The following is a 27,607-nucleotide window of genomic DNA, read 5'->3' as shown; positions in this document are numbered from 1 at the left end:
GCCAACACCTCCACTTGTACCCTGGATCCCATTTCTTCTTGCCTACTATTCCGGAGTCACCAATACCACCCCCAGGTTTGGTCATTCATTAGAAGGATACACATGCACTGTATATAGTCATACGCAATGGCCATGTTTTATTGGACTGAAATAATAGAAATAATGCATGAGGCAAAGTCCAGAGGAAAACAGGTGCAAGCTCACAAGATTTTTCTTTCATTGGAGTGGTACAGAATGCACTTAATTCCTCGGGTGAATTGTTGTCTACTAGGGATTTTCATTAAAAACTAAGTGCCCTAGGATATTATTGGGGGCTGGTCACCTTCTCACCTTCTGCCTAGCACACACTAACATGTCATAGTCCCAGATGGAAAGCAAATGATTAGCATAAACGGCATTGTTTGTATAAACAGTTAAGGTAAATTGAGCAACTTTTATCACTTCTGGGAGTTGTGGGAACCCCCCCGAAAGCCAAGTTCCCAGACCTGAGCGCCACTCTTGTAGGCAGGCCTTTCTAAGAATAGCACTTCCAAGCCTGTAATACTAACTTCTCTGTATGCCTGTGTTGTTCTTTACTGGGCTATTTTTTTTTTAACAAACACATCTGCTGTTAATTCTTCCATATTAAAAAAAAAAGCAAGAACAAATACTATCACTTGATCTCAATAAAAATAAATAAATAAAATATCACCACTTGGACAAAAAAAAAAAATAAAATGTTATTTTAAAAAAGTAAACTCATGATAAATGCATCAGTTAACAAGATGGGCAGCAGGGCTTTAAAAAATATTTTCTTGTTCATAGATGAATGAGAATTATTCCTAGAATGAGATGGTTCAGCTTTGAATATAGTCCTCTTTTGTTTTTATATATGTTTAGTGTGAATTAAGCTTGTCTAGATAAATAAATAGATTGGAATAAAAAGATGATTGCTCTAGTAATTTTAATCTTTTTTTGAAATCCTGAATTATACAAAGTGATTCATCATAAAAGTAGTGTTTAATGGTCTATGAACTAACAATCCTATTTCCTCGAACTCAGAGAAGCAGTGACTATATGACTTACAAAAGCAATTGTTATTACAATGAGAAGGATTATTCACTTTTTCAATACTGATACAATATTTTTAAGACTTTTAATAATATTTTTTTATTTATTTAGAGAGGAAAGGAAAGGAGAGAGAGAGAGAGAGATATGAATCAGCTGCTTCCCACAAACACACTGACCAGGACTCGAGCCCACAACCTGGGCATGTGCCTTGACCAGGAATCCAACTGGCAACATTTCAGTGTGGGACATTGCTCAGCCAATTGAGCCACACTGTCCATGGCATGATACAATACATTTAATGTCTCTCTCCTTTTTTTGCTTCCTGTTTGTCCTTTTCTGGTAACATAGGAGAAGGGCAACTATGAAAGGGTAGCTGAGGAAGGAACCTTGCATCATTATCACAGGCCTGTTTTGAGATGTAGTGAACATATAGTAAACATTGGAAGAGGAGGGAAAGGACATATTAAAATAACTTTTCCTGGTCCAGTGTGGCTCAGTAATTGAGTGTTGACCTAGGAACCAAAAGGTCAGGGATCGATTCCCAGTCAGGGCTCATGCCCAGGTTGTGGGCTTGATCCCCAGTGTGGGGCCTGAAGGAGGAAGCTGATCAATGATTCTCTCTCATCATTGATGTTTTTATCTCTCTCTTCCTCTTCCTTCCTCTCTCTGAAATCAATAAAAATACTTTTTAAAACTCCTATATAATAAAGAGGTAATGTGCAAATTGACCCTCATGCCATAACGCCATGACAAGATGGGTGCCCTGCCCAGCCCCTCCCCAGGTCCCACCCCTCATCAGCCTCTCCCACCCCAATTGAGGGTGGGGTGGCTAGCCAACCTCCTCACCCCCCATGGCCCCTCACCTAGGCCAGCCATGCCCCCACGCTTTCCCAGGGCTTGGGGTACCCCAGGCAGGCTGCAGGCACAGCGTTGGTCAGAGGCAAAGGTCCTGGCTGTCCCTGGCCTAGAGAGTCCAGAAAACCTCAGCAGTGACCAAAGACCAAGACTGAGTGGAAAGGTCCCTGCCGGCGCTTATGGCTCAAAGTGCCAGGAGGAGGCATAGCGTCTTGAACCTGCAACCCTGGCATCTGCACACCAAGCCTTGGGGCACACCATGCCGGTGGAGCCTGTGGGTGAAAGGGGGAGAGCAGGGAGCTGGGTGCGGAGCTGGGAGAGGCCTAGAGTCTTCGGGAGCAGCCCACCTGCCAAGGTTGCTATAACCTGCTCTTGGGCTTGGTCAAAGTCCCTGGTCAGCTCTGTCACTTGCCTTCCAGGTGTAGCTAGCCCTGAGCCAGCTGGCTGGCACTGCACTCAGAGAAGCAGCTGTCACTGGGCTCCATTAAATAAGAGAAATCAAAGAGCCGGGAGTAAATATCCTCCCAGCCCCTTCCTATGCCCCTGGGCGAGGAGAGCTGGGGATGGGGGTAATGGAAAATGGCTGCTGCTTTGCATTTTATAATGAAAAGACTCCTGCTATGTAGAGAGGTGAGCTGATTCATTTCCAGCAACACCGGGCATGTTCCCTGCCCCAGCCCTGAAGCCTGACAGCACCTAGCAAAGGTGTGTCCACACAGTCATGTTGGCCTGGCTCCTGGAACATTGGGAGCAAGTTTGAGCTGCACTGATTAAAAAAAAAAGTAAAGATTGAAAAACACCTCTTTGTACTCAAATGGCACTATAAAATGCAGATTAGAGCATCTGATTTTGTCTTCTGTGTTGGTTTTGAGGCAGAGCACAAATAGGTTCATTGGAAAAGCAGAAAAAAAATCAAAGGGAAAGGGAGAGGATTCTGATTCTGTCATCCACAGCACTGAACTTTGTTTTATGTTTTTTTTGTTGTTATTTTTCCTTCTGTTCTTCAAGTCAGTATATGTCATTTAAACCACTTTATGGCATTAGGTAATGAGCTAATGCTTGCTCTATTAAGAGCAAGTAGCAGTGCCTTTCATATGAGTCACATACATTTAATCCATTCAAATAGAGCATACTGAGTGGAGAGAATGGTATGTGTCATTATATAAAGAACTTGGCAGTAGGATGCTATCTGGCTGAAGATCTTATTTATTTTGCAATTTGGAGAATGCAGATAAATCAGGCATTGAAAATGAATGTGCATGCTTAAATTCATGACTTTATTTTCATCTGTAATGACCACGACTGGTCACCAGGAGGTGCATTGATGGGTCTCGCAGCACAGCGGGTCTGGATGAGGCTGCATGGCGTGGGCCAGGGCCAGGAGACCTGAGACTGCATCCCCCGCCCAGCAGGGCTTGACAGGGGTGGGGCTGGCCAGGTCTTGGTGTTGCCCAATGGGGGTGGGGCCAGCCGGACACTTCTATTATAGAGAAAGAGCAAATAGCAATATTAAAATATTTTCTCTAATTAATTCCCTTTTAATGTGTATGAATTTTGTGCACCAGGCCACTAGTAAAGATATAAAAGAATCTTTTATTCCTTGTAAAAGATTACATCTCAAGGTATCCATTTGAAGATGAGTGTCCTCTAACATCCTAGCAAAGCCTTTTAAAATTTCCATTATTATGAAATTTTTCACAATGAAATCATAATTAAAACCAAAAGTTTTTTCAGCAATTAGTGCATAGTTTAGAAGCCCACAAGTAGTGATTATTTGCATTTAATTTAATTTTACTTTTTCTAAGTGAACCTGTTCTTTTCTTTAAGACTAAAACATCGTGATGATATTTTGGTTTAAAATTGTCTTATGTATCTCATTTATTTGAAGGGTACTGATAGCTTTGTAACACTGTGTCTTCCTAACTAGGAGCATAATCTGTTTCTCTATTTTTTGTTCTTATTTAGTAAAGTTTTGTGCATTTTTTTTCAGATCGAGATCCTGCACTCTTCCTGGAGATTATCCTTAGATATATTGGAATTTATGAGTTAAAGTCCTGGTGAAAAGCAGCACATGACATTGAGATGGGGATTCTACATAGAGTACTTTTAAATGAAACCATAGGAGGGGCAATGGACCCTCAGAGGCATCTTCATTATGTAACAAGTCTATCATGGTGTAAATGGAAATGTTCTGCATAATTCTGTTGATTCATTTTTCCATAGGAAAGAAGAAAAATGTTTGAAGACAACCTCAGAAAAACAGGTCTTGAATTGGAAATTGAAGACAAAAGGGTAAAGTAGTTAATTTATACCAGAACCTTGGTGTTAAAATGTTCTTTTCTTCTACTCTGGCCTTTGACTAGATAAACCTTGTCTTGGGAGCAATACATTAGTTTTTCTTTTTTGGCTACAAATGTGTACACTGGAAATGGTAATACCTGTGATTGTTCAGGTAAGTTGGTTTTTGCTCTGTGAGATGATGAGTGGAACACTTGACAAATAGATGTAAATAATTCTGTTTAGGATATGAAGAAAGTGAAAACATGGTTTTTGTTTTATATCTTTCTCATTGTGAAAGCTGCCTATAATCTGGCATCCGATCTAGTTAGCCTGGCTAATTTGTAGCTGATATTTAAGCCAAGGAACGTTTCTGCTCATGAATATGACACAATTTTTTTTTCTAACCCACTACTATTTTTCTAGAATTTCCTTCAAAATTATTTTTAAGACATATTTAAGTTTCTATTCTGTCTATGAAACTCTAATACTCTTTAGTTCTAAATTAACACTCGTTAGCTCTTATCTATCCCTGTTTTTACTGAACTAATAAGTATGTATTATACCACACACTCTATAACTAAAATATAACCATTCTTCTGTTTAATGAACCCTTATTTTCTAAAGTACTTCCTCTAGGTCAGGGTTTGGGATTTGGTGTGGCCCTGCCAAGGCATTAGGGGTGAGTTAATTAAATGTTTGATCAAATATAGCAGGTTAATTTTAAGTTGATTATTTTGTATGGCCCTTGAGTGATGTTATAAATATCCAAATGGCCTTTTGCAGGAAAAATAGGGTAGGCTATACATGCTCTAAGTTTGGGCTATACACAGAAGTTAGGGAAAAAGAGTGACTGCATCTTATACTTCCTAAGTGTTCCACATATACCCTAAGCACAATTCTGAGCACATGGCTAGTTGCTAAATCAATACTTAAGAGATTGCCCAGAACACATATGTATCTGTGGATTTCAGGCTAGTATACATTGACACTGAAATATGTATTTTAAAATATCTTTCTTTACCTCTCTCTCTCTCTCTCTCTCTCCCTCTCCCTCTCCCTCTCCCTCTCTCTCTTTCTCTCTCTCTCGACACACACACACACACACACACACACACACACACACAGTCCCCCAAAAATGTATACATATTTTGCAGCTGGTAACACAATTGATGTTTCTTTTCAGATTTAACCCATTGGAATTAATTACTCAAAATGTGTATACATTTTTGGGACACCCTTTATGTAAAACCTATATATACAGTATACAACTGTCTTGACCATTTGCTCTTCTAAAAGTTTTGCTGAATTTCAGTAGATTGAAAAATGCTGTGATATCTTTAATTTGTGTTTTTATATAATTCCGTTTCTTTTCTTTAATTAGCTCAGTAATAAACATACTAGTCAGCTTTCTTTTATTTTGCCTCTTTTTGTATAGAACTCTGAAGATGGAAAAACTTACTTTGTCAAGATCCATGCCCCTTGGGAGGTATTAGTTACTTATGCTGAAGTGTTGGGAGTCAAAAGGCCAATTAAGGAGAGTGATATTCTGCGACCGGAGAAAAGCTCCTTCCTTCTTGGGCCTCTGAAGCTCCCAAAGAATGTGAAGCATCCTGATCCGGATTATTTCACTGTCCAATTTAGCAGACATCGCCAGGAACTCTTCCTCATTGAGGACAAGTCAAGCTTCTTTCCATCCTCATCAAGAAACAGAATTGTAGGTAGAGAAGCCATCTGGGCATATCCCTTCCAGTAAGGGATGTGGGCCTTTGTTTTCCTTTATATGTGCGCATGGGCAATACTGTGTCAGCAGGTGTTTCTGTGGAAATTTCAATAATTTATTTAGTGGTATTGGGCATGTTTGAAATTTCACTTGGCCCACTTAAGTGTGTTAACCTCCCTAGTTCTCAAACTATTGTTTAAAATTGAATGGTGGCCATTGTGGACATAGTAAAGAAAGAGACATCATGCAATGATGGGAAAGGCATTTAATTGAGAACAGGACTTAGCTTTTATAAGATATTTGCAAAATGGTTTTATGATCTTAGAGTTTGGTTTTGTAAATTTAGTGCATAGTTGGAGGAATACTGATTGTTCCAAATGGAAATGGAATGCTTTATATATAGACTAGAGGCCCGGTGCACAAAAATTTGTGCACTTGGGTGGGGTGGGGGGTCCCTCAGCCTGGCCTGTGCCCTCTTGCAGTCTGGGACCCCTCGGGGGATGACCACCTGCTGGCTTAGGCCTGCTCCCTGGAGGATTTGGCCTAAGCTGGCAATCAGACATCCCTCTGGCAGCCCGGCTGCCCTCGGGGGATGTCCACTTGCCAGCGGGGAGCAGACCTAAGCTGCAGTCGGACATTCTTAGCACTGCTGAGGAGACAGGAGAGGCTCCCACCACCACCGCTGTATTGGCAGCCATCAGCCTGGCTTGTGGCTGAGCAGAGCTCCCCCATGTGGGAGCGTACTGACCACGAGAGAGCAGCTCCTGCATTGAGCGTCTGCCCCCTGGTGGTCAGTGTGTGTCATAGTGACCAGTCATTCCCAGTCTTTCTGCTGTTAGGGTCAGTTTGCATATTACCCTTTTACTATATAGGATAGAGGCTTGGTGCACAGGTGGGGGTCGGCTGGTTTGCCCTGAAGGGTGTCCCGGATCAGGTTGGGGGTCCCGCTTGGGTGCCTGGCCAGCCTGGGTGAGGGGCTGATGGCTGTTTGCAGCTGGCCACACCCCCTACAGGGTGGGGGTCCCCACTGGGGTGCCTGGCCAGTCTGGGTGAGGGGCTGAGGGCCGTTTTCAGGCTGACCTGTGACTAAAGCTCCCAGCCTCTCCTTTCTTTCTTTTTTTTTTATTCTGGGATTTATTTACCTTCTATAATTAAAACTCTGTTGCCATCCTGCTCGCTCCAGCTCTGAGGCCGCGGCTGGCTGAAAGCAGGTATCTGGGGTATGTTTAGCTTCTATAATTGAAACTATGTTGCCGACACTGGAGCTAAGAGCCCGCTCCAGCTCCATGGCCACGGCCGGCTGAAAGCATGTATCTGGGGTCTGTTAGCTTCTATAATTGAAACTTAGTTGCTTTCAGAGCTCTGAGCCAGGCTGCGGCAGGTGGGGAACCTTGGCTTCCTCCATCACTGGAGCAAGCAAATCTCCTGCTCGCTTCAGCTGGTGGCTGCCGGCCGCCATCTTGGTTGGCAGTTAATTTGCATATCTCGCTGATTAGCCAATGGGAAGTGTAGCGGAGATATGGTTAATTACCCTTTTTGTCTTTTATTAGATAGGATAGCATTTGAGAAACCACAGAACTTTTTCTTTTCATTAAGACTATTTTAGTCTTTTCAATAATAATATTTCGTCTCCATTTGTAGTCCTAGGATCTTTAAGTTCACCATTAAAACCTCTCTTCTAAAGAATCACATTTCTGTGCCATAGTTTCTTTGTGTTAAGATAGGAATAATATCTACCTCTCATTACCCTGAGAATTGAGTTTAGGTATGAAAGCTTTAACAGTTTCTGAAATATAGTAAGTGCTCAGTAAGTGTTAGATATTATTTCTACTGGTGTGATTTTAGAGGGGGAAAAAATGCAGGTTCTTTGTTGCTCTTACACCTTCTCTCTATTGCATATTAATGTAGTCACCAGGGTTCTAACAATCAAAAGACCCTTCCCTTGATTTTACTTACTCTGTTTCCCTGAGCAATTGAAGACTTCATTCCCTTTAGGTTCAGTACTTTTAAGTGTCTTAGAAGGATTTTAAAATAATAAGTTTTCTAGTTCCTACCTCTATTTTTTAATAATTCACTGACAGAAATATTAAATAAAATGTAATGCCTAGAATTAATGTATAATGGTATGAATCTACAAACTAAAAATTGTGTCCCCTTTTCTACCAAGATTAAATAACAACAACAAATCTAGGAGGCAGCCTATAGGTAAATAAATAAAGAGCACATGGCATGGAATCAGAAAATCTGGTTTCAGGTCATGTGTCTGCTTCTTTCTAAATATATAACCTCTTTTAAAATAGAGAGAATGATAATACTGGAAATATTGGGAGAATGAAATAAAAGAATGTCTGTGAGACACTCATAAACTGTGAAGTACTTCAGATATCCGTGTTACACTGAAAAGTTGCTAACAAAAGACCAGTGACTCTGTAGGGACAAATTAGGAACTTGATCAGGAACAGAAATGTCAGTATTCATTCATCTGTAGTTGTTGTTTGTAAAGAGTGTCAGTACCTTAGGTTAATTTAGTTTTAAAATTCAATAATTTCCTCTCATAAAGCAATACTATTCTTGCTCTGTTGAGGAAGTTCTTTGGGAGGGTAATGTAGAAAAGTCCTTTCCTTACTAACTTCATCCCAACCACTATAGTTTATGTATGTACAGATTGAACAGTATTGCAAGAGCATTTACATTGGTATGGAATTTCATACTTTTTAAAATATATTCACAACCATGTGATATATGCCCCTCACAATCTGCATTTTGTAACATCTTACATAAATGTAACATAATTCTATTAAACATTTCCACTTCCGACAGCCATTGAGTTTGCTTCCAACTCTTCTGATATTACAAACAATTCTGCCCTTTACAGCATAATATTTACATATTTCAACATATATATAAATTTTTCTGCAAGATGGATACCACATTAAATTTCTAAATCTAAATGCACACACATTTAAAATTTTATACAGACTGCACTTTCCTGCTTTATAAAAAGATGTACTAATTTAGAATCCTAGTAACATAAATAGAGAAGGACCCACAAGTCATAAATGTACATCTCACTGAGTTATCACAAAATGCACAGCCATGTAATCCCCACCCACATCAAAAGAGAAGATATTTCTAACACCCCAGAAACCTTAGTGCCTTCTCCCAATCACTATTCCATTCTCTGGAGCAGAGATCAACTGTAATTTCTCACAGCAGAGATCATTTTAAATTAAAACAAATAAGCAAAAAACAAAAACAAAAACAAAAGAATCATACAGCATTTGGCTCAGCATTTATTCGAATGGTTAACTTAGCTTTGTATGAGCTTCTTCCCATTTATTTGTGTTGTTTTGTATGGAAATTGTGTATGTGTTTTATTATGGTTTTAATTTGCATTTCTCTGATAGGAAGGAGATTGATCTCCATGTATATGTTTATTGGTCATTTAGATAAAGCATTTCTATGAAATCCCTGCAAAAGTCTCTTGTCTGTTTTTAAATTAAGTCTTCGCTTGTTGATTTGTAACAACTGTTTTTATTTCCATTTATTATATATTTTATTGATCTTTTCCTACTTTGTGCTTCTCTCTCTTTTTTTAATTTATTTATTTTTTTAAATGTATTTTATTGATTTTTTACAGAGAGGAAGGGAGAGGGATAGAGAGTTAGAAACATCGATGAGGGAGAAACATCGATCAGCTGCCTCCTGCACACTCCCCACTGGGGATGTGCCCTCAACCAAGGTACATGCCCTTGACTGGAATCGAAACCAGGACCCTTGAGTCCACAGGCCGATGCTCTATCCACTGAGCCAAACCGGTTAGGGCCTCTCTCTTTTTTTTAATGGTTGCTTTTGATGAACAGGTGTTTTCTTTGTTTTGTTTTTTTAAATATATTTTTATTGATTTCAGAGAGGAAGGGAGAGGGATAGAAACATCAATGATGAGAGAGAATCATTGATCAGTTGCCTCCTGCTTGCCCCCTACTGGGGATCAAGCCTACAACCTTGGCATGTGCCCTTGACTGAAATCGAACCAGGGACCTTTCAGTCTGCAGGCTGATGCTCTATCCATTGAGCCAAACCAGCTAGGGCTGAACAGATGTTTTTAATTTCAATGTAGTCCACTGTCTCAAGCCTTTGCTTTATAAATAATGCTCTTAAACTTTGCCAACAAGATCATGCAGTTAATTTCCTACATTATCTTCTATGAGTTATATTATTTTGATTTTCACAATGAGAACCGCTATCCACCTGGAAAAAATTGTTGTGTGTGGTGTGAGATGGAGTCCATTTCCCCCATATGTATAGTCATTTAACTTGCTCCAATTACTGAAAACACTCAGACTTTTTTAATACTATCTTACAATTCTACTTTTATTATAACTCACTATAGGCATGGGTCTTCTGAGGGGCTTGATTCTATGCCTTTGACCTCTTTGTCTATTTTTGTATCAGTGCTGACCATGTTGAACTTTACCTGTGTTCTGTAGTCTTAGAAAACAGGAACAGTTAAAGAAAACCCCCACTGTTCTCATTCTGGGAAACTGCTCACATAGAGAACCACCCTTCCTCATATGACTTAAAGAATATTCATAACCCTCACCTCCTACTCTGATTTGACAGAACCATTTGCCACGTTATTCATCACAAATTCAACTGGTAATTGAAGTGTTTATCTGGGTTAGTTGTCTTTATCCAAAAATATAAAACTTCTTTTATTTTTTATATTTGTATTGATTTCAGAGAAGAAGGGACAGGGAGAGAGAGATAGAAACATCAAGGATGAGAGAGAATCATTGATTGGCTGCCTCCTGCATGCCTCATGCTGGGGATCGAGCCCACAACCTGGGCATGTGCCCTGACCAGGAATCAAACCACAAGCTCCTGGTTCATAGGTTGATGCTCAACCACTGAGGCACGCCAAGTGGGCTCATTGTATTAGTTTTTGGTGTACTAGATTAACTTTAAATATCTGAAGTCCCACCGGATTTTTAAATTTTGTATTTGGCTGGCTTTTTTCCTATTTGTCCTAAGTACAACCTATTTTAATTGAACTCACCCCTACTAAATACTCAATTTAAGAAACTGATATAAATAATAATGATGTAAATACAATCAGAAAGGCAGAAATTCTGAAAAGTTGCTGGAACACAAAAAGCAGGTAAGATTGAATTGACAGACATATAAGAGCAGAAGACACCAAAGTCTACAGTATATAGAAGAGAAAACTGATTAAAGATATGAGTGATTGCACAATAATTATAGAGAAAGGATAATCTGAGTTAATAAATTCAGATAACAGGGAAAATAGATCATCAGTGTACAAAGAAGTATTTGAGACAGCTTGTCCAAATATCATTTCTACTCTATATTCCCCTAGTTGAATTGGTGGTGGTGACATTAGACTCCAACTTGAAGCCCTAATTATGGCAGGAATTCTGGCACAATAGACTTCCAGAGGATTGTGGGAAATAAGAAGCAAAATAAGTTATGATTCACTCTCTACTCTCCCTAAGGCAGTGGTTCTCAACCTTCTGGCCCTTTAAATACAGTTCCTCAAGTTGTGACCCAACCATAAAATTATTTTCGTTGCTACTTCATAACTGTAATGTTGCTACTGTTATGAATCATAATGTAAATATCTGATATGCAGGATGGTCTTAGGCAACCCCTGTGAAAGAGTCGTTTGACCGCCAAAAGAGTCACGACCCATAGGTTGAGAACCGCTGCCTATAGGAATAGGAGGCTCTCATACCCAGGAGCTGAAATACCTGCAAACTCCAAATAGTCCCACCCTCCACCTTTTCCCCCAAACAACAAAGGGAAGATTCTTTCTGTAATCAGAGCCCCTATCTACATTCAGACAAAGTAGACATATTTAAATTGTGCTTGACAAAAATGTCAAAAAAGTTATGAAATGTGTGCCTCTTTATGCTTATCTTACAGGTTTATTATATTCTTACCCGATGTCCTTTTGGCATAGAAGAAGGGAAGAAAAAGTTTGGGATTGAAAGACTGCTGACTTCTAACACTTATTCAGCTGCCTATCCACTCCATGATGTAAGTCTTAGTTTGGTTTTGAAATACTGAGCCCATTTTCCCTCTCACACATTCAGAGGTTGCCCTATTGGGAGAGAGAATCTTCCCTTTGCTTTCTCTTTTTTGACAGGTTGCTTAATTCTCTCATGTGTTGGGAAAATCCCCCAAATGTACCCTAGTTCCAAGCTGAGAGGAGGCAGAGAGAGAATGTATAATTATAAGTACTCTGAAATAGAGTTAACATTTCTTCACACTGAAGTTTTAATGGAAATAAATTCATTTGGGGAAAATTATTACATTTGCACATGACTTTTTTAGGACCCATATTGAAAATGCAGTTATAGTAAAACATTTTAGAGTATAACATTTAGAATTTCTATCTGAATTTATCAGATCTTTTATCATAAAGTTTTAAAGCTGTAAAGAATTTAAATTACATGAATGCACTTAATGCATGCACATATTTAGTCATCAAAGGAATAATTTGTTTTAATTGTATATAAAGCATTCTGTTAGGTATCATTGGAAGACATCAATGAGTCACTCATAGACTAGGAATTTCTGGGAAATAAAGCATGTACACAACTTCAAAACAAGCTAAAGACAGATACACTAATAAAAAGACAAACATGCAAATTGACCATACCTTTGCTATGCCTTAAGCCATACCCACCAGCCAAACAGAGTGACTATATGCAAGGTAAATAAACCCCAGATACCTGCTTTCAGCCAGCCGTGGCCACGGAGCTGGAGCGAGCAGGAGGCGTGGGTTGCCCCTGGCGATGGAGGTTACCAAGCTTCCCTTCCACCCACACTGGCCGACTCTGAGCTCCTCTCAAGGCTACAAAGTTTCAATTATAGAAGGTAAATAAATCCCAGAATAAAAAAAAGAAAAAAAGGAGAGGCTGGGAGCTTCTGTTGCTGGGGGGACTTGGCCAGCCTGAAAACGGCCCTCAGCCCCTCACCCAGTCTGGCCAGGCACCCCAATGGGGACTCCCAACCCTAAAAGGGGTGTGGCCAGCCTGAAAACAGCCATCAGCCCCTCACCCAGGCTGGCCAGGCACCCCAGTGGGGACCCCCACCCTGAAGGGGCTGTGGGCATCCTGCAAACAGCCATCAGCCCCTCACCCAGGCTGGCCAGGTACCCCAGTGGGGACCCCCACCCTGAAGGGGCTGTGGGCCTCCTGCAAACAGCCATCAGCCCCTCACTCAGGCTGGCCAGTCAGCCCAGCAGGATCCCCACCCTGATCCGGGACACCCTTCAGGGCAAACTAGCTGGCCCCAACCTGTGCACCAGGCCTCTATCCTATATAATAAAAGGGTAATATGCAAATTGACCCTAACAGCAGAGAGACTGGGAATGACTGGTCACTATGACACACACTGACCACCAGGGGCAGACGCTCAATGCAGGAGCTGCCCTCTGGTGGTCAGGGCGCTCTCACATGGGGGAGCTCTGCTCAGCCACAAGCCAGGCTGATGGCTCCCAGTACAGTGGTTGTGGTGGGAGCCTCTCGCGCCTCCTCAGCAGCGCTAAGGATGTCCGACTGCTGCTAGGCCTGCTCCCCGCTGGCAAGTGGACATCCTCCGAGGGCTCCCAGGCTGCCAGATGGATGTCTGACTGCCAGCTTAGGCCCAATCCCCTGGGGAGCGGGCCTAAGCCAGCAGGTGCTCATCCCCCGAGGGGTCCCAGACTGCGACAGGGCACAGGGCAGACTGAGGGACCCCCCCCAAGTGCACAAATTTTTGTGCACCAGGCCTCTAGTCAGTCCATAAGAAAGATTCAGACAAATAACTGAAATTCACAAGAATGATTCTTTGAGGCTGTCAGATCATTGTACAAAATTATTGAGCTTTATAAGATCAATGAGGAAGTGACATTTTTTTATGATGCCCCGTTCAACCAAACCTGAAATCTTGACAGCCTAGTTTCTGGGGGCTTCTGAGGGAAAACTTTCCTGTTAGATATTACATGTCTAAATATCACCACCCATTGGAAGTAGAAATCATATAGCTAAATATATATAAACTATTTTGACATCATCTTTTGGAACTTTCATTTATTTTATTCCTGTTTTATTCTTCCATACTTATAAAAGACTTTTTAATGACATGCTCTCTGTTGGAGAAACACATTCCTTAGGAATATAGAAGAACCAAGTGTTTCCATTTAAACAGGTGGCATCTAAGTCATTGCTCATGTTTTTGAAGGCAGTGTTGTTGTTGTAGTTTTGAAAAACCCAAAGCCAAGCTCTCTCTGTTCTGGGACTTACACTGTTGTGCCAACTGTCCTCTGTCAGTATTCATTCAGCAACATGCTAATTGACTCTCCTCAGTTCAATACTGTTTAGTTGATTATCTGTGGTTTGGTTCCTATAAGGGTGCAGCAGAATTTTCCCTGAATGAATACTCTTTTCAACAGGAGTATCAATTCAGGCGAAACCATCCTCCCCACCCTTCCAAGCCTTGCCCCTTCCCTTCTCCCATATTTTTTCCCTGGGGCAAAATAAATTCTAGAAGATTATGAATTCTAAAAAATGCCATGGGCATAAATAGAGAGATCTATAGTAGGTTAGTGAACATTGGCAATGCATTTTTTTTGTCAATTTTTTTCACATAAGGGCTCATTCAGTTCTTTGAAGATTTTGAGGATTGTTTATTTTTAGAGCATTAATTCTCTTCCTAATCCAAGTTCATAAAGCCAAACTAAAAAGACCAAATATCCTCAATCACCAAAAATTTTAATCCATACATCTAGCCTTCCAGTATGCTTATTGGAAAATCAGTATTACTGCAGCATTGTTAGTGAGAGCTTTAATTTACTGTTAATCTATTTTTTTTAAAAAATATATTTTATTGATTTTTTTTTTTAAACAGAGGAAGGGAGAGGGATAGAGAGTTAGAAACATCGATGAGAGAGAAACATCAATCAGCTGCCTCCTGCACACATTCTACTGGGGATGTGCCCACAACCACAGTACATACCCTTGATGGAAACGGACCTGGGACCCATCAGTCCACAGGCTGACGTTCTATCCACTGAGCCAAACTGGTTAGGGCTAATTTTACTTTTTATTTCTTCCCTTCCCCCTGAATTCAAGTTTATATGCTGGATTTTCCTTTATGTACTTTAGAGAATCATTTTTCCAGATACACAGATAGGCTGCTTCTTTTTCTATTTCAGTCCTCAAGATTCAGTAGGATTAACTACAGAAGAAGAAAACTGTTGGAATCTGGATAATATAAAATGTTACACATTATCACATAGAGATATTCACATGTGCTTAATTTGGTGTTTATTTATTGCTGTCTTGAGCAGTTCACTTGTCTAGGCGAGCAGTTACAAAGAACGTATTGAATAGCTGGGTAGGCCGTGTTCTGCTGAGGGGTGTTAATAACCTTGCACAATACCTAACAGTGGAGAGAGAACTTAGGCATGAAGCAGTACTGAGACTCTTAAGTGCTAAAGTTTGTTGTATAGATGTTAAGGTCTTTGGGAAATGGATATCAGTGCAGATAAGACAGGTTCCCTAGAGGGGATTCCTGTCATAGCAGTATGACTTTGGATCACCCATTTAACTGCTCTTGGGGTTTATCTTTCAATCTCTACAATGAAAGTGTTAGCTTATTTCTAAAGTCCCAGCCAGGTATATAATTCATATGCATCTTGAGCTGTGCATATTATGTTGGATTTGAGTAGAACAGAAAGGGTACTCCTGGTGAAAAGAATAGCTTGAGTAAAGCCAGAGCCTTTAAACTTGCATTTTTAAATAATTGGGTGTGAGAATTTAATAAATAAATCACTATTATTATAGTTTACTAGAGGCCTGGTGCATGACGTTCATGCACTCGGGGGTGGGGAGTAGGGGTCTCTCAGCCTGACCTGCACCCTTTAGCAGTCTGGGAGCCCTTGGGGGATGTCCGAGGGGGCAGGGCTAAGCCGCAGTTGGACATCCTTAGCATTGCCACAGAGGCATGAGAGACTCCCGCCACTGCCACTGCGCTCTCCAGCCGTCAGCCCAGCTTGTGGTTGAGCAGTGTTCCCCCTGTGGGAGCACACTGATCACCAGGGGGCAGTTCCTGCATTGAGCGTCTGGCCCTGGTGGTCAGTGCACATCATAGAGACCAGTCATTCTGCTGTTTGGTTGATTTGCATATTACCCTTTTATTATATAGGATTATAGATTTTAGTAAATAATTTCACATTCATTCATTTTCACATGAAAATCCCAGTCTAAAAACAAGGTCAAAAATACTTTTATATTTCACTAACCTCATAAAAGCTGTGTTTGTTTACTTTTCACCCTCATTTTTTGCTTGGTCATTAATGTACTTTCTTCTTGAATATTTGTAGGGTCAATATTGGAAGCCATCAGAACCTCCTAATCCTACCAACCAAAGGTACATACTTTTCCAGAACTGGGCTCGGTTTTCCTATTTTTACAAGGAGCAGCCTTTCGACTTGATTAGGTAAGTTTCTTACATAAGATCACACTGATGATTAAAACTTGATCATGTGATTTTATTTACAGTGGCATCATATTCCATTCTTTTTACTACTATTACCCACTATATTTTACACCTTCCCAATTTTGTATCTACACTATCATTTAGTCATTCCTTTGTGAACACAGTGCTGTTACCAGAATGCTATTAACCACCCTGCAGAGATAGCTCAGTGGCTCAGAGGTTGGGCCTTGGTATTTAGGTAGGCTGGGTTCAAGTCTAAGTTCTCCCTCCTAGAAGCTATCTAAACTTGTTCAAGTTCTTAACATCTATGACGCTCATTTGTAAAATGGGAATGACTAGTACTTTCCTTTTGGGGTTATTTCATTCTTAAATGAGATATACGTTTTTAGCACAGGAGCTAGCACTTACTGCTTAATACATAATATTTTTGTTTCGTTTTCCTCTCATTCCTGGAATTTAGATGATAGCAGAAAGGTTGTGTATAGCTCTGTGTGTGTGTGTGTGTGTGTGTGTGTGTGTGTGTGTGAAGACAATTGCTCTATAACCTCTTTTTTTGTTGTTGTTGTTTTTCTTCTTTCATTTTTGGGCTCAGGCAGTTGACAAGCTTGGTGTCTGAGCCTGTCTGAGATCCATGCTCTCAGACAATTTCTCAGGCAGTTTTATTAGTTAAGTAAGAAGACTATGGCTCCAGGCTGCTGCTTCAAACCATTACAATACTACATACATACAGGATATTAGGGGCCTCCTGCTATGATTTCAGTAAAGGAATAATCAGATTAGAACAATTCTTTTGGTGATTAATGTTTCTACTGCAATGCTTGTATGGCATCCTTTTTAGGAGACTGATTTTGATGCAAACATCCAAATCAATTGAAATGTTATCACAACAGTTTTCTCTAAGCAAATAAGGGGAAACTTTTAAGGATAAAAGATAGCTGGAGCATATAAACTAATGTTTCTGTAAATCATTATATGAACTTTATTTCTTGAGGACTTTTTTATTTTCAAGGAATAAGATTCTGCTATTTGAAAGGGAGGAAAATGTAATTCTTTAAAAATAAGGTTGTTTAAATACTCAGCTTTCTCTATGAGTTCTTGAAGAATTTTTACAGTAATAGTTATGTCTTCAAAAATGATTGATTCTGTGTTTTTTAAAACATCAAATGGAAATAGACATGATAAATAGTAAACACCACAAAATCAATTTTTTTTCTCTTTTTAAAAATGTTTGATGGTATGCAGTATTACAATAATTGCTTTTTTTAGCAAAAAGAAAACAGGAGAAAAAAAGCAAGTTTTTATTCATCCTAAGTGTGAGTGGAACCTCAGGAAATTAGGGTGGCAGATTAATAAGAGAATATGATATAATTACAATTTATTTTTAAGTCTATAGTCATTTGAAGAGCAGAAAAAGAAAAAAAACAACATTGCAAAAATATCACTGAAAAGAATGAAAGATGGTGCAAGCAGTAAGATGCCTGTTTAATTTGAAATGATTAGACATTTTGAAAACTGAAGAATGGGAAGTTAAATAAAATTAATATTGACTATGAGAAAATTTTTTTAATCTTCTCATTGGGAGATTAAGATTATGCCTTTATGTTCAGATCTGCCTTCTTTTTGAAATTACTACAATTTCATATTATGTGCTGTAATAGGTTTATAAATAGCATGCTATTAGGAAACTGGAAAGAATTTATGGATTTGGTGAGCTGATCTATGTTCTCGGGTTTCTTGAAGGATTCTTTAAGGGATACTGGGTTTTAAAAAAACAACCACAACAAAAAGCTTGGTGTAAGACTTTAACATTTATGCCAAGTAATGCTGTCACTCTTCACCTCTTTGTAAGCAAGAGCTGAACTGTATATTTTATGGAACTTTTACTGAGCAGTCACTTTTAATCCTGTGGTGTGCTGCCTGCCTCACAATTCTATAGTACTGTATCCATCAGAGATCCAAACTTGGGGGAAATGGAGCTTTGTAAATACAACCACTCTTCCTTAATAGATGGTCAGAGTAACTTCCTCAATGTCAGAAAGAGAGATAAAGCACAAGTCTGTGCAGATTGTGCGTGTCATTTTGAGTTGTTAAATTAAGTGCTAGAAATTACATTGCAGAATGTTCTCCATTTCATTTCAAACATGCAAAGTTCTTTAAATTTAAAAACTTTTCAAATTCCTGTATTATTTCAAAATTAAAACTTAACTTTCAGTTGGCTTCCTACTTAAATATGTTATCTCTTTTAATCCTTACACCAATTCTTCGGATAAACATCATCCTGCATTTTATGGCGTGGAAGCTAAAGTTCAGAGAGTTTAGTAACTTTACCAAAATTATATGTCCAGAAAATTGTGGAGCCAAAATTAGAATAAAGGTTTGTCTGAATGCAAAACAAAGGCTGTCTGGTCTATGTAATTCTTTCAACCTCTGATTCTATTTTTATCCTCTTTTACAGGAATTATTTTGGAGAAAAAATTGGCATGTATTTTGTCTTTCTCGGATTTTACACAGAAATGCTGGTCCTTGCAGCTGTAGTTGGTTTAGCTTGTTTTATTTATGGCTTATTTTCCATTCATTCTAACACAGCGAGGTAAGTGCAGCTGAGTTGCCAAAGTAGAGAGAATGTCTTGATCTTATGCTAATTGAAACATGTTATTATTTTTCCTGGCATTTGTTTTGAAATGTTTCTTTATGGCAGCAGATCAGGGATGTTTCTGAAAAAGACCCAAACAGCCCCCCTCACTAGATGTTTTATGAAAAATCTGTTTTTAAGGACTAGTTCTAAAGATTCTGCTCTTCAAAGCATAACTTGAAGAAATTGCTGCTTCACTCCCCCTTCTGCCATATGAGAAGCTGTATGAAAAGTTGTTCTGATCAGAATAGCTTTGGACTCTCACCCAAACACACATTACTTTTAAGATAACTTTGCTGTTCCCTCTGCAGCATTGAAGTCTGTGACCCTAAGATTGGAGGTCAGATTATCATGTGCCCACTCTGTGATCTATTGTGTGATTTTTGGAGACTAAATACTACATGTTTGTCTTCAAAGGTATGTATGTATTTTGGTAAAATGTAATTTCCCTCCTTTTGCATTGGAAACGAAATTGTCTTTGTGATGTTATTTTTGTTTTTACAGGTCTCTCATTTATTTGATAATGAGTCCACAGTGTTCTTTGCAATATTCATGGGAATTTGGGGTGAGTATATAGTCACATAAAAAATAGCTTTCTCCATGTTATTTGGTATATGGCCCATATGTATAACATACCAAAGGTGATTTTAGATGCAGGTATTTGTATCTAGCATCAATACACTGATGGCTTCCAAACAGTGGTCTTTAATCCTTGGTCCTTGGTCAAAAAGGAAGAAAAAAGCCTCTATAATCACCTGCTCCTTTCTCTGAGAGACATTATTTTTTTAATATATTTTTCTTGATTTCAGAGAGGAAGGGAAAGTGAGAGAGAGATAGAAACATCAATAATGAGAGAGAATCATTGATCAGCTGCCTCCTGCCCGCCTCACAGTGGGGATTGAGCCTGCAACCCAGGGATGTGCACTGACAGGGAATCCAACCATAACCTCCTGGTCCATAGGTTGACGCTCAACCACTGAGTCACGCTGGTCAGGCAGAGACAACATAATTTTTTAAACTTCATATGTATTCAGCTCACAGTGTTTCCCAGAACTATGATAAAAATCAGGGTCAATAAGTAGTTAATTCAGGAGAGAATAAACACATATTTGGTAGCTAGAGGATATTGAATCATGGAAACAAACTAGAATAAGAATTTTTAAAATGTATAGAGGGTTAATATGTTGGTGTTTGAATCTAAGTTCACTGTGGCTAATTCTAGTGCCAGCTTTCAGATCTATTTGATAAAAACTTTCAAATAGATTTGGAAGTAGATCTAAAGTGGAATAGCCCTTAATTTTAGAAATATTCCAGGATATCACATGGGAAGTAGAAGTGTGAAGAAGTTGTTTCTACCATCAGATAGGAAATCCTGCAGACTTCTAAAACATGCCCCAAAATTCAGAGGACTTGGAAAAAATATACTTTTTTTCCTGAATAATAAAGAAAATATTTAGCAAACACAAATATGTGCACTTAAAAACTGGGCAAAGGACAAGGGTAGCTTGATCCAGGCAAAAAGACAACAAAATGTGTTGATGTGTATGAGAAGTAGAGGGATTGAAGGGTTTCTGTCACTTCCGCCTGGCTGCTGTGGTCTAGAGAGAGCACCCAGGTTCAACGAGCAAAGAGGACAGAGAAATCTTATAATTCTCCAGAAACCCCAAGTTTGGTAAGCTGTGAGATGTACTCCATTATGTGGCTGCCAAATCCTGCCTCTGTTGTTAATTGGAATCAGAAGTGAAGGATAGGTGCACAAATGTAAACATATTTAGTAATTTTCAGTTGTTTCCATTAAGAGAGATTGTGTACCTCCACCAGCTCTATATTTCATCACAAATAGAAGAGCAACCATATGCGGAGCTCCCAGCAACACTGTATTTTGAGGAGGTGCTATCTTTAGTTAGTTCTTTCAGAAAAGTTTATTGTAGCAGTGAATTGATTTAGCTTTTGTTTTTGAGGATCTTGTCCAAATTTCATGAAAACAGAACTTTCAGGATGTTTGTTTTAGTACAAATACTAGTTAACAATTAAGCTGAATCAAAGGATGAGTTGGCAGAGTAGATGTGAGAAAACAACACTCGTTCTAGGGATTGAGACCTGAAAGTAATGCATACTAAGCTCTGTACTGAAGGATAAGAATGCTTTTTTTAAAGAAAATGGCATGTTTATAATGAAAATAAATACCCATCTTAGGAAATTCAAGTAGTATATTGAAACAGAAAGGCAATTATGTTAAAAATCACCAGAAATAGAATTATTATTTTGGCCATGATTTTTCAGAATCTTTTATCCTATCTGTGTGGGTGTGTGTTCATATAACTTTACATAAATGGTATAATCCTATCTAATAATAGACAAACATGGTAATTGACCATACCTCCGCTATGCTTCCCATTGGCTAATCAGCAGGATATGCAAATTAACCCAACCAAGATGGCGGTCGACAGCCATGCAGCTGAAGCTAGCAGGAGGCTTGCTTGCTCCAGTAATGGAGGAAGCCAAGGTTCCCCGCCTGCTGTGGCCCAGCTCTGAGCTCCACTCTAAGCAACAAAGTTGCAATTATAGATGCTAAACAAACCCCAGATTCCTGCTTTCAGCAGGCCCTGGCGTGGGAGCTGGAGCAGCAACAAAGTTTCAATTATAGAAGGTAAATAAATCCCAGAATTAAAAAAAAAAAAGAAAAAAAGGAGAGGCTGGGAGCTTCCGTTGCCGGCTTGGCCAGCCTGAAAACAGCCCTCAGCCCCTCATCAAGACTGGCCAGACACCCCAGTGGGGAACCCCACCCTGAAGGGGTTGTGACCAGCTGCAAACACCCATCAGCCCCTCACCCTGGCTGGCCAGGCACCCAAGCGGGACCCCCACCCTGATCCAGGACACCTTTCAGGGCAAACCAGCCGGCCCCCACCTGTGCACCAGGCCTCTATCCTATATAGTAAAAGGGTAATATGCAAACTGACCCTAACAGCAGAAAGACTAGGAATGACTGGTCACTATGACACAAACTGACCACTAGGGGGTAGACGCTCAATGCAGGAGCTGCCCTCTTGTGGTCAGTGCACTCCCACATGGAGGAGCTCTGCTCAGCCACAATCCAGGCTGATGGCTGCCAATACAGCGGTGGTGGTGGGAGCCTCTCCCGCCTCCTCAGCAGCGCTAAGGATGTACGACTGCAGCTTATGTCTGCTCCCCGCTGGCAAGTGGACATCCCCCGAGGGCTGCCGGGCTGCCAGAGGAATGTCTGATTGCTAGCTTAGGCCCAATCCCCGGGGAGAAGGCCTAAGTCAGCAGGTGGTCATCCCCCGAGGGGTCCCAGACTGCAAGAGGACACAGGCCGGACTGAGGGACCCGCCCCCGAGTGCACAAATTTTTGTGCACCGGGCCTCTAGTATTATATATAATTTTAAGCCTACTTTTTTATAGAACAAACATGAATTATGGGACTCCTTTTGTAGAATGAATATGTACATTTGTTGTGTGTGTATGTATGTGTATTTATGACTGAATAGATGAACTTATTATACTTTTATGAACTTATTACACTTTATTTAACTAGTTGTTTATTGTTGGGTATTTAGGTCTCTTTCACTTTTTCCTCCTACTTTTATTGAGATATAATTGACATATAATATTTTATTAGTTTAAAGTTTACAATATAGTGAGTTTATATGTATATATATGAAATGATTAATACAGTAAGTTTAGTTAACATCACTTCACATAGTTACAAATATTTTTGTGATGAGAACATTTAAGATCAACTCTTAGTAACTTTCAAATATATAACACATTATTTTTAACTATAGTAACCATGCTATATAGTTTTAACTCTATATCCCCCAAAATTGCTAATCTTATAAGTGGATATTTGTATCTTTTGACCATTTTCACCCATTTCCCCCACCATCACCAACCACCAAACTGTACTGTTTCTATGAGTTTGCCTTTTTTTTTTTAATTCCACATGTGAGACCATACACTATTTCTCTTTCTCTGTATGACTTATCTTACTTAGCATAATATCCTCAAGTCCTATTCATGTTGTTGCAGAATGGCAGGATTTTCTTTCTTAATGACAAAATATTATTCCATTCTTTATATAAACCACATTTTCTTTATCCATTCATCCATGCATGGACACTTAGGTTGTTTCATGACTTGACCATTGAAAATAATGCTGCAATGAACATGAAATACATATTTTAGGGAGAGGGGAGAGAATGTGTTATAAAATGGCTTTTACATTTTTCTTAAATTTCACTAAGGTATAATGCTTGAATGATTTCACTAAAAGACTAAATAATTTCAGTAAAAGACTGACTTTGCAAACAAAATCTAGCTGTTAATAAAAAGTTAAGTTTATTCCTTCAAATTATCTTAATGAAGAGAGAGAGTAATTAATTTGAATTTTTTCTTGCATGGACTGTTGTCTAAGGAATTAACTCAAAATTTTATATATGAGTCATTTCAATGTTATTACATAATTATGTTAATATTAAGAATTTTATAAATCTATCATCAAATAATAGTGACAGAATTGCTATCATGCAACCAAATTGATATTAAAAAATAGAGACCCTGACCTGGTGGCTCAGTTAGTTGGAGCATCACCCTGTACATCAAAAGGTTGTGGATTTGATTCCCAGTTAGGGCACATACCTAGCTTTCAATTTGATCTCTGGACAAGTTCCGGAGGCAACTGATTAATATTTCTCTCTCACATTTATGTTTGTCTTTCTGTCATTTTGTCTGTCTCTCCCTTTTTCTCCCTTCCTTTCTCTCTGTAAAATTAATAAAAACATATCAAAAAATAGAGGAAAACTATGCACCTCACTTAGGGTGGTGAACACACATATATTTATAGATGATGTATCATGTAATTATACAGCTGAAATCTATGTAGTTTTATTAACCAATGTTAATAAATTCTATTAAAAATACAATAAATCAAAATAAAGGAAAACTCAGTTATTTTCTTATTCACTGTATTTCTCCATCTCTTAATTGTATTTGTTTTTATACTTTGTTTTCCTATAGTCACCTTGTTTTTGGAGTTTTGGAAACAGCGTCAAGCCAGACTGGAGTGTGATTGGGACCTGGTGGACTTCGAGGAGGAGCAGCAGCAGCTTCAGCTGAGGCCAGAATTTGAAGCCATGTGTAAAAAGAGGAAAATGAATCCTGTGACTCAGGTAGATTAGGAAACTGAAATGAGCATCCTATCTCAATGGGCACATTGCTGTAGGTTGTCTCTCAAATAATGGTGTCTATTTTAATTTGCCTTTAAGTATTCTCCAACATATAAATCATATAAACTTACTTACTTACTCTTATATTTCAAACACATAGAAAAGTAGATAGACAAGTAAAATGACTCCAGGATGAACCCATCACACAGCTTCAATTAATATTAATTCATGGACAATCTTGTTTTATTTATACACCTACTCCTTATGGCCATTGGATTATTTTGAAGTAAATCCAAAGAATCATCATGAAAGACATTATTTTAATACCAAGTGCAATTTAAAAAAAAAATGGAAAACAAGTGTGTATGCTCTGGGCTTTAAATATGTGTATAAATATGTATACATGGAACTAAAGATAATATGCAAAAATTAAATTAGTATTGTATTAAGATAGTGGGCTTATGAGTGATTATTTTATTCAACTAGTCTCTCTTAATTCATTATAATGGGAAGATCATTGCACTGCTATTTGGGGTGAAAGTCTGTATTTTGGGATACTTGACTGGCAAACCAGCTATGTGGTTGACTGAGTAATTTGACTTCTTGGCACCTTTTTTCATGTGAAAATAGAAGGTACTTTGCCATCAAACACTAGACTCTTGGCTGCATATTCTTAGAGTCCCTACATTTCCATAATCTGTAACCACTTTGTTACCAGATGTTATTAAAGGCAGAAAATAATATGTTTCTAACACAGTCTTTTTAGTAGCATTCCTTACTTTGTTCAGCACACTATTCTTGCAGCATAATACTCAAAATTCTTTACATAATTTAGGCATTCATTTAACATTTATTAAATTGCATTGAAACATTACAAAATTCAATAAATGAATAAAGGGGGAAGAACACCTGAGGAAATACATTAACAACTTGGGTGAAATTAACAGTTTGAAATTATAAAATTATATCACAAGTGATATTGTCATACTAATGATATTGTAGTAGAAGACCAAAGAAATACCAAGCACGCTTCCTAGATAAAGGGAGGGACCCCATTTATTAACACTAGTGGACTCCAGGAATAATTTCCAAACCAGAGTGAAGAAACATGCAGAGGGTTCGCTTTTTATAACCTTCTGGGGTCTTTATCTTACAGATATGGTTCCGCCCCCTTTCATGGGCTTACAGGAAGGGCCCCAGGTGTTGGGGGTCCCCAGGCCATATCCGATGACCTGTCCTGGGGCCAGCGATAACAACCTTCCCCCGCCCGCTCCAGGGCAGTGTATTGTTCACAGTTTTTATGGCCTGACACTCCTTGCAAGACCAGTTTCCTCTTCAATATTATGTATATCTGTTGGGGAGCACACGAGACTTGGTTGGAAAATTGTAAGGAGGACAATCTGAGAAAAGGGAAGTGTGTGGAAGGCCGCCTGCCCTGTTTATCTGAATTCCGACTTAGGGGAGTGCCCAAGGCAGTGCTCCTAATTATTCCTTAATCTTTCCAAACAATTCTGTGCAGCGAGAGGGATGTCCGGCCTCCCCCCCCCCCCCATGTTTACTGGAATCCTAAGCCAGCAGTCAGACATCACACCAAGGGGTCCCGGACTGCAAGAGGGTGCAGGCCAGGCTGAGGGATGCCACCCCCCCGCCCTGCCCCACCACTGCCAGTGCATGAATGTCATGCATCGGGCCTCTAATGGAATTTTAACATCATTAAAGTGTCTACTTAAGCAACTGCCCTCAGATTTTGACTTTATTTCCTATCTACTTGAATACCACTCTAATTCAACATTCAGGAAATAGTGTGTACTCATTATGTCTCATATCACATGTAAAATATCTCAGCTAAGAGTGCTGAAGTATTCTACCTAAAGGGAAGGGACCATTGCTAAAATGTAGCTTCCCATGAGCTATACTGGACCCTTTTGGGAGGTTTTGGGAGGTTTCTTATTTAACTGGTCTTTGTGATTTTGACTACTACTTGGAATCCCAAAATTGTGGGTAGATTCTGAATTTTGCTGTGATTTCTTCAAAATTATAGGAGATGGAGCCTCACATGCCTCTGAAGAATCGGATTCCATGGTACTTCTTATCAGGAGCCACAGTAACGTTATGGGTAAGCATTTTAAAAAAACATTAGGATTATCTCAACAGTTTAATCTGAAACAGCCCTTAAGTCCCTTCCTTACTTTTCTCTCCACAGTCTTTATATTAAATAGAGCTCTTATATAAAATAAACTGTAATTTACATGGATGCACCATAGTTGAACCTTGGAAAAATAGTTAGGGTGAGAGAGAGAGGTGCTTTATCTTAGAGCCTGTCCCTCCCTCTTTCCCAATTTTATTGCAAATTATTTGGCTAGTTTTTTATGTTTGTTTTTTTTAAATCATTAGTTTATCTTTATCTCCACTTAAAATATTTGCACAAAGAGAAGAAAACACAAAAGAAAAATGTTACTTCATCTACGTGAAGAATTTAATTATTATATCCCATTTTGAGGGAATCAGGTTTTCTCCATGCCTTTTAGCTAAATGATTCCTTGATCACCATAATCTATTTCCTGCCCTACCTTTTCCAAAAGTGTTCCTTCTTACAATTGGACTTTAATTTTAGAAAAAGAAGTATGTTACCCTCTGAGAGTTTAGCATGTTGAAGTATAAAAAATTAGCAATTGTAGACTACAGCTTAACTTCACCAGTTCTTAATTTCTTACCTTTAACATTTCTTATTGAAAGTATTGACTTTTCTATTTTAAATTTGCATTTTTTAGATAATATAAAAATCATTAAAGAAAGACCATAGAATAAAGCAGGTGACAATCAATTTGGGACACTCCTAGAGAAATATTCTGAAGTGGTGTCCAGAAAGATTATTCTGTCTTTTATTTCTATTATTTATTCAGTTTGGTTCAGTTCCTCAACTTTCAGAGTAAAATTCTCCAATCATTGATATAAAGTCATCCCCAGATCTTTGTGGTTTTTTTTTGCAATATGGGAAGTATACAAAATTTATACCAAACAGATGCAAATATCTGAACTGTCTGGTTTATCAGGCCACTAATGGCAACATTCTGAGGGGAAATGAAATACAATCTTTAAATGTACTTTTCTTGGGAAAGTAAGTCATCTTCATGCTACATGTTTAACTACAATCTAGAGCAGAAGTTGGCAAACATTTTTAGTAAAGAGGCCAGATATATTTTAGGCTTTGTGGGCCAGTCACTGGCACATAATTCTCTTTATTTTTCTTTACAACCTAAAAAATGCAAAACACATTCTTTTAAAAAAAATGTTTTTATTGATTTCAGAGAGAGGAAGGGAGAGGGAGAGAGAGAGATAGAAACATCAATGATTAGAGGGAATCATCCATTGGTT

The 27,607-nt window shown here is 38.9% G+C and overlaps 1 protein-coding gene across 1 annotated transcript in view; it reads left to right on the top strand.

Moving 5' to 3' along the window:
• The window catches only part of ANO5 (anoctamin 5), a 68,653-nt gene that overhangs the window by 17,551 nt on the left and 23,495 nt on the right, over nucleotides 1-27,607 (top strand). Inside the window, 9 exon segments of the mRNA XM_023758900.1 lie at nucleotides 4,129-4,197; nucleotides 5,621-5,899; nucleotides 11,852-11,965; nucleotides 16,299-16,414; nucleotides 18,870-19,004; nucleotides 19,358-19,463; nucleotides 19,551-19,611; nucleotides 24,084-24,235; nucleotides 26,274-26,348. Coding sequence (XP_023614668.1) covers nucleotides 4,129-4,197; nucleotides 5,621-5,899; nucleotides 11,852-11,965; nucleotides 16,299-16,414; nucleotides 18,870-19,004; nucleotides 19,358-19,463; nucleotides 19,551-19,611; nucleotides 24,084-24,235; nucleotides 26,274-26,348 — 1,107 coding nt within the window.

Source organism: Myotis lucifugus, unplaced genomic scaffold (genome assembly GCF_000147115.1).
Source record: "Myotis lucifugus unplaced genomic scaffold, Myoluc2.0 scaffold_143, whole genome shotgun sequence".
Classification (NCBI taxonomy): Eukaryota; Metazoa; Chordata; class Mammalia; order Chiroptera; family Vespertilionidae; genus Myotis; species Myotis lucifugus.
Note: the sequence above shows the minus strand (reverse complement) of the source record. Positions and strands in the feature narration are given on the sequence as shown.